This window comes from Sinocyclocheilus anshuiensis, unplaced genomic scaffold (assembly GCF_001515605.1).
Source record: "Sinocyclocheilus anshuiensis isolate Anshui unplaced genomic scaffold, SAMN03320099.WGS_v1.1 scaffold687, whole genome shotgun sequence".
Lineage (NCBI taxonomy): Eukaryota > Metazoa > Chordata > Actinopteri > Cypriniformes > Cyprinidae > Sinocyclocheilus > Sinocyclocheilus anshuiensis.
The window spans coordinates 414,583-421,183 of NW_015551096.1; the positions used below are offsets into that span (position 1 = coordinate 414,583).

A 6,601-nucleotide genomic window follows, 5' to 3' on the forward strand; every position below is an offset into this window, starting at 1 on the left:
ATATATATATATATATATATATATAGGTAGAGCTCAGAAAGACTAATTTTGGAAATGGAACAAGGAAGACGGGTTCGTGGAGGGAGAAGGGTGGCAGGGAGAGGGCGGATGCGTGGAGGAAGACAAAGAAGACAAAGAGCTGTTATTTCAGATGAAATAAGGGCTACACTTATAGACCATGTCGTGAACCATGGTCTCTCATTGAGAGAGGCAGGGTTGAGGGTGCAACCCAATCTGCAAAGATCCACAGTGGCATCTGTAATGCGAATTTTCCATCATACAAACAGGTGAGAGTTACATCCTTACAGTAAATGAAAACATTACAGGAATTTATTTTGTATTGCAATTATAGAATATTTACACAGATATATATTACAGTAAGTTTGACTGTAAAATATATTTTTACAACAGGACCCAAAGGCTGCCCCCAACAGGAGGAAGAGAAAAAATATTTTCAGATGCGCAGGAAAATGCTATTGTTGACATGGTTGTTGTCAACAATGCAATAAAACTGCGGGAGATTCAAGATAGAGTGCTGGCTGATAATGATATATTTGAAAATGTTAATTCTGTCAGCACAACAACTATTGCTCGAGTCCTACAGAAACACCAAGTTACAATGAAACAGTTATACACTGTACCGTTCGAGAGAAACAGTGAACGGGTAAAAGAGCAAAGATACCAATATGTCCAGGTAAGAGGTCTGAGGTTACATACACAGCTATAAAAAATATTTACAGTAAAAAAAACACTAGCATTACTACAGTAAAACTGTGCACTTACTGTTTTTCAGAGAGTAATGGAGGTGGAAGCACTGGAAACACCACATTCATTTGTATTTATCGATGAAGCTGGATTTAACCTTGCCAAAACACGGCGCAGAGGAAGGAATGTTATAGGTCAAAGGGCCACTGTGGAGGTTCCAGGCCAAAGGGGGGGAAATATCACCATGTGTGCTGCAATGGCCAATGATGGTTTGCTTCTCAACACACCACTCATTGGCTCATACAACACAGAAAGGCTTATAGCTTTCCTAGAACAGCTCTATGCTCAGCTAGTGCCAGCAGAACAGGGGGAGCCAGTAAGAAACCCCCAAGTTTTTGTCATAGTTTGCGATAACGTTGCTTTTCACCACTCTGCAGCTGTCACAGATTGGTTTGCAGCACATCACAGATTTATGGTTTTGTACCTGCCTGCATATTCACCCTTCCTCAACCCAATAGAGGAGTTTTTCTCTGCCTGGAGGTGGAAAGTGTTTGATCACCACCCACATGACCAAATGTCTCTTTTGGAAGCCATGCGTGCCGGATGTGAGGACACGAGTCCAGAGGACTGCCAGGGATGGATAAGGCACTCCAGAAGGTTCTTCCCCAGGTGCATGGCAAGAGAGAACATTAGATGTGATGTTGATGAAAACCTGTGGCCTGATGCTAGAGAGAGGCAGGATTAGCCCCTCCATTATTTGTTTGAATTACAGTATGTACTTTTAGTTTCTACCTTTTTTTTCTCATTACTGTAATTCCGTAAATTACTACAGACTATTGAAGCAAACTGCTAATTTTCATTTACCTTAAAGAATTGTTATGTTCTACAAATTTAAATAAATCATGTGAAAGAATGTCACTCTTTTCTTTGAAGAAAATAGGACTTTGTATGAAGTCACTGAAATTGTTCAAACTGTAAAGATGAAAAGTTTGTATTTTCTGTATTGGTGTTTGATGCTAGTGTTTTTACTCTCAGTGTGTTCTGAGTGACAGTGTGTGTTATCTCAGTGAGGGTTGTGCATAGTGTTTGGCTGCACTGAGCCTGTTTTGAGCCATGTGTTAAGAGTTGTGTTGCTTGGAATGAGTTTTGCAGGTGATGTGAACTGTTTAGCTCAGGTGACTGTTGGTAGTGCAGACTGTAGTTAGAGTTTTGCACATGTAGCTCCAGTTGTGCCCACTGTCATTTAGCAATCGAAAAAAACTGTAATAGCACAGAGGATTTCTTTTCCCCAGAAGATGAACAATAAAAACTTTGACAACCAATAAGAATCCACCAGAATTTAAAGAGCTTGAATATTTAAAGAGACAGGCGTCAAAACTTCAGCATGTTTATAACAAACAGAATGTTATCGTCTGTTGATGTGGGTGCTGATATAGTAATCATTAGTTATCATTATAAATATATCGTTAAAACTATCTTTACAAATATCATTAAAGTTACATTTTTTACTGTAATTGTAGTTATCATTATGGTTATAATTATATTAATCATTATTTTTACAGTTATCGTTACCATAGTTATAGTTATCATAAAATATTTTGGTTACACTTTATTTTAAGGTGTCCTTGTTACAGTGTAATTATACAATTAAGTACAGAGTAATATTAATTAACTACATGTACTTACTATATGGTTAGGGTTAGGATTAGGGTTTGGCGAAGGGTTGCTTGCATGTAATTATGCATAAATAATTGTTGTTATAATAGTAAGTACATATAAGTACATGTGTAACAAGTACACCTTAAAATAAAGTGTTACCGATATTTTTATAGTTATCATTATCGTTATAGTTATCATTACAGTTATCATTACCATTACAGTTACTGTTATAGTTATCATTATCATTATCATTATCATTATCGTTAGAGTTATAGTAACACACCGGTCCTGTTTGGATTTCTTTTCCAGATTGCAGATCTTGAATTCCCCGTCTATTTTGGGTCGTCCGTATAACGCCAGAGACAGAGACTAAACAGAGGGAGAGAGAGTCTGAATCAGCATCAAACACAAATGAATCAGAATCAGCATCAAATACGAATGAATCAGAATCAGCATCAAACACAAATGAATCAGAATCAGCATCAAATACGAATGAATCAGAATCAGCATCAAACACAAATGAATCAGAATCAGCATCAAATACGAATGAATCAGAATCAGCATCAAACACAAATGAATCAGAATCGGGCTGAAATTAATCGTTCTCAGGTGCTTCTGTACCATCTTCTCGATGCACAGCTGAAACGTCGTGATCTGACGGATGATCTCATTGTCTCGCTTCACCTCGTTCACACACTGAGCCAGATCCTGCACACAAACACACACACCAGCAGCATGTTCATTCAACTAATCATGAGTTAAATTCATGTTCATGAGCTTTTCTACTCATTTTACCCCTAGTTGGCACACACACACTCACCCTCATGGCATCCAGTGCAGTGCGCAAGTTTTCTTTCTCTCGTTGGTCCACCGTATGTTTCACAAGCTCCTGAGACACACACATACACACGTTTTGGGTACATGATTAAAAAATAAAAAGACTTTAAGGCAAGACAGGGTGAACATTTTATCGAATACATATCACTATACTACACCAGTTGATTAATCACAGTACATTAAGACAACTGTTTTGTATTATTTGTACGCTTTCTGGAATGATCTAATATCTAATACACTAATTTGCATTCATTTCCAGGATATTTATCTGAATTAGAAGATTGGATAAAGCCAGATTCATAATTCTAGTTATATTTTGTTGTCATATTAGAGTTAAAGAATTTACAGAGGGGATTTTGGATTTCTCTTTTTTTCACTCCATAAATCAGAAAATACTGTCAACAGACAGAAAACACATACATTTTCACCACATTTTTAGGAATAAAATGTTGTATAAATCAGTGTGAATGAAATAACCCTAACCCTAAGTGTAGAAAAAACTTTTAAAATATGTGTTGCAATTGAAATCTACAGATGCAAATAGATAAAGAGTAATAATAAATCAATGTGAATGATATATGAACAAACCCCTCAGTAAAAGAATGCAGAATATAGATAGGAATATAACTCTATAAGTGCTGCTGAAGTGGAGAAAAAAACCTTTAAAGATACGTATTGTAATAAAAAATCTACAGACACAAATTGATAAAGTGCAATAAAATAAACACTTATGTCTGCATTTTGGATGTTTTCTTTCTACTAGTCTGAAATGTGTGTGTGTGTGTGTGTGTGTGCGCGTGTCTGTGTGTGTGTGTGAGTGGGTGTTTGAGAGAGAAAGTGTGTGTGTGTATGTGTGTGTGTTTTACCTGCAGCAGCAGATGATACTTCAGGACTCTCTGCATGGGAACCATCAGCAGATCTCGCAGTGAAAACCTGCCGCTGTTGGCTCTCATTGAGCACTCCTAAATATGAGCAGGTTTGCTAAATGAGATCACTGGTTTGTGCTGGCTTTCAGTTAGCTGGTGATATTTATATCAGGATAAATGTGTCTGTAGTGTCTGTGTTTCTGACCTCCAGTTTCATCTTCACGTCTTCATGCATGCTGGTGATTTTGTCCAGGTGTTTGGTGGCGGCTTCCACCTGACTGCAGTAACGTCCGTACAGCAACAGCCTACCACACAGACACAGACACAGACACAGACAGACAGACAGACAGACAGACCAGGTACACACACACACACACACACACACACACACACACACACACACACACACACACACACACACACACACACACACACACACACACACACACACACACACACACACACACACACACACACACACACACACACACACACAGAGACAAAACATCCTTCATTCACATATGTTGCAATGAACCTCAACGATGAAACAATTTGTGTGTAAATCATTCGTAAATCCACTCTTACATGAACGGTCACATTCAATCGGATTGTGTAAGAATGGTTTTACAAGTGATGTGGACACTAATTTCTGCATGTGTGACATAAATGACGTTCAAGATGAATGAATCAAGGGTTGTTGAATGAATCAACGATTCAGTGATTCACATTTATAAAGACAGTCACTTATTTAATTCCTGAACAAATCAGTGTTGTTGAAAGAGTCATTGAATTAATGATTCAGTGACTCACTCACATAGACAGTCACTTGTTTCATTGCTAAATTAATTAGTGTTGTTGATTGAATAACTGAATCAATGATTCAAAGACTCATTTAAAATGTCAAATTTTAAATTCCTAAATGAATCAATATGGTTGAACAATCCACAGAATCAATGATTAATTCATAAAATCAGTCACTTTTTAATTCCTAAATGAATCAATGTTTTAAACAAACTACTGAATAAATGATTCAGCGACCCACTCATAAAAAAACAGTCACATGTTTTGTTCCTGAGTGAATGAATCAGTGTTGTTGAATAAACCACTGAAGTAAATGATCCAGTGACTCACTAATTTGGACAACCACTTGTTTTCATTCCTGAACGAATCAGTGCTGTTGAATGAATCAGTTGAAATAATGATTCATTTACAGATTCAACGTTTATAGCTCATTCAGATCAATCACTCATGAGTTTGACTGGAATCCTCAGGAATGTTTCCTTTAAGTGCTGTATGAGTTGTGTCTAAGGTTACTTCTCCTAAAACTCCTCAGCGCTCAGTTCTGTGCGTGTCGTACCTCTCCTTGTAGTCGATGAAGATCTGATAGAGATTCTCGGCTCGTGAATGCAGCATGGACTCCTGCAGCTCGTGAAGCAGAGAGCGATGAGTCTTGGCCAGATCCTGTGAGAGAGGACGCGGATTATTGAGCTGATCGGATGAACCAGAGAGACTCATGAACTGATGAAGATGACAGAGAGACTCACTTGAATATTGATGAAGATGTTCTCGATGTCCACAGGCTGCAGGAAAGGCTGCAGCGGTTTCAGAAAGTGCTGCGAACACCAAATAAACACAACAGGATGTATGTATGAGCCTGTGTGAGTCACGTGTTCATTGTTCGTGTGCGTCTGAGAGAAGTGTCTGTGTGTTCGCGGTCAAAGAGACCCTGCTGCTGAAACACTTCTGGTTTAAGGTTGACTGATACGCCCCTCTCATCATCAGTGAACCGCAGCACCTGCACATCACAATGGCCTAATGGTCAGAGCCTCGGGGCTCTGGGTCCGGCTCCATCTTTTTCCTCTCTAATTTAATCTCATGGATAATGGATATTAATGAGATACATACGAGATATTAATGAGATGTGATTTGTGGTTTTTCTTTCTTGTGGTGTACCAGCAGCTCATTTACTGTTATATTTGATTACAGGAGTGAGTGAGTGAGTTTCATCTGTGTGTGTGTGTTTACCTGAAGTATTGATTCCAGTGTGTTTGTGTATTTCTCCTCTGTCTGTCTGAGCTCCTGAAGACAGCAGCTCCTCTTGTCCACTTCAACCTTCTGCTGCTGTGACAGACAGACAGTTATCTATATGTTCTCTGTGTGTATTTGTGTGTGTGTGTGTGTGTGTGTGTGTGCGTCTCACTGTTTCTGGTTCCTCCGTCCTCATCAGATCTTCATAAATATCATCTCCTTCATTCTCGTCTTCCTCCACACAGTCATAAAGATCATCATCTTCCTCCACCGTGTCACTGAGAGACAGTCAGTTCTTTAATAAAACTTTATTCACTTCATTTATATATTGCTTTAAGAAATGATGAAGGTTTTGTCAGATTAAGCTAATTTCTTTGTACAACACACACACACTCACACTCACACACACACTCTCACTCACACTCACACACACACTCACACTCACACACACTCTCACACTCACACTCACACACACACACTCACACACACTCACACACACACACTCA

At 38.6% G+C, this 6,601-nt stretch overlaps 2 protein-coding genes across 3 annotated transcripts in view; one reads left to right on the top strand and one right to left on the bottom strand.

Annotated features, from left to right (window-relative positions):
• The window catches only part of vav1 (vav guanine nucleotide exchange factor 1), a 16,545-nt gene that overhangs the window by 6,719 nt on the left and 3,225 nt on the right, over positions 1-6,601 (bottom strand). The window contains exons 5-13 of the mRNA XM_016452768.1: positions 6,268-6,373; positions 6,093-6,188; positions 5,612-5,680; positions 5,425-5,528; positions 4,273-4,372; positions 4,068-4,163; positions 3,185-3,253; positions 2,986-3,072; positions 2,648-2,733 (exon numbers count right to left, since the gene is read on the bottom strand). Coding sequence (XP_016308254.1) covers positions 2,648-2,733; positions 2,986-3,072; positions 3,185-3,253; positions 4,068-4,163; positions 4,273-4,372; positions 5,425-5,528; positions 5,612-5,680; positions 6,093-6,188; positions 6,268-6,373 — 813 coding nt within the window. The remainder of the gene's footprint in view (positions 1-2,647; positions 2,734-2,985; positions 3,073-3,184; positions 3,254-4,067; positions 4,164-4,272; positions 4,373-5,424; positions 5,529-5,611; positions 5,681-6,092; positions 6,189-6,267; positions 6,374-6,601) is intronic.
• On the top strand, positions 27-1,960 carry LOC107662719 (insertion element IS630 uncharacterized 39 kDa protein-like). 2 transcript variants are annotated; one of them, XM_016452795.1, is made up of 3 exons: positions 27-287; positions 412-694; positions 794-1,960. In XM_016452795.1, exons 1-3 carry the CDS (start codon positions 55-57, stop codon positions 1,448-1,450), a joined length of 1,173 nt encoding a protein of 390 aa, XP_016308281.1. In that variant the 5' UTR covers positions 27-54; the 3' UTR covers positions 1,451-1,960. The 2 variants fall into 2 exon arrangements, with proteins under 2 accessions (XP_016308281.1, XP_016308282.1); XM_016452796.1 differs by having other exon boundaries at positions 27-694.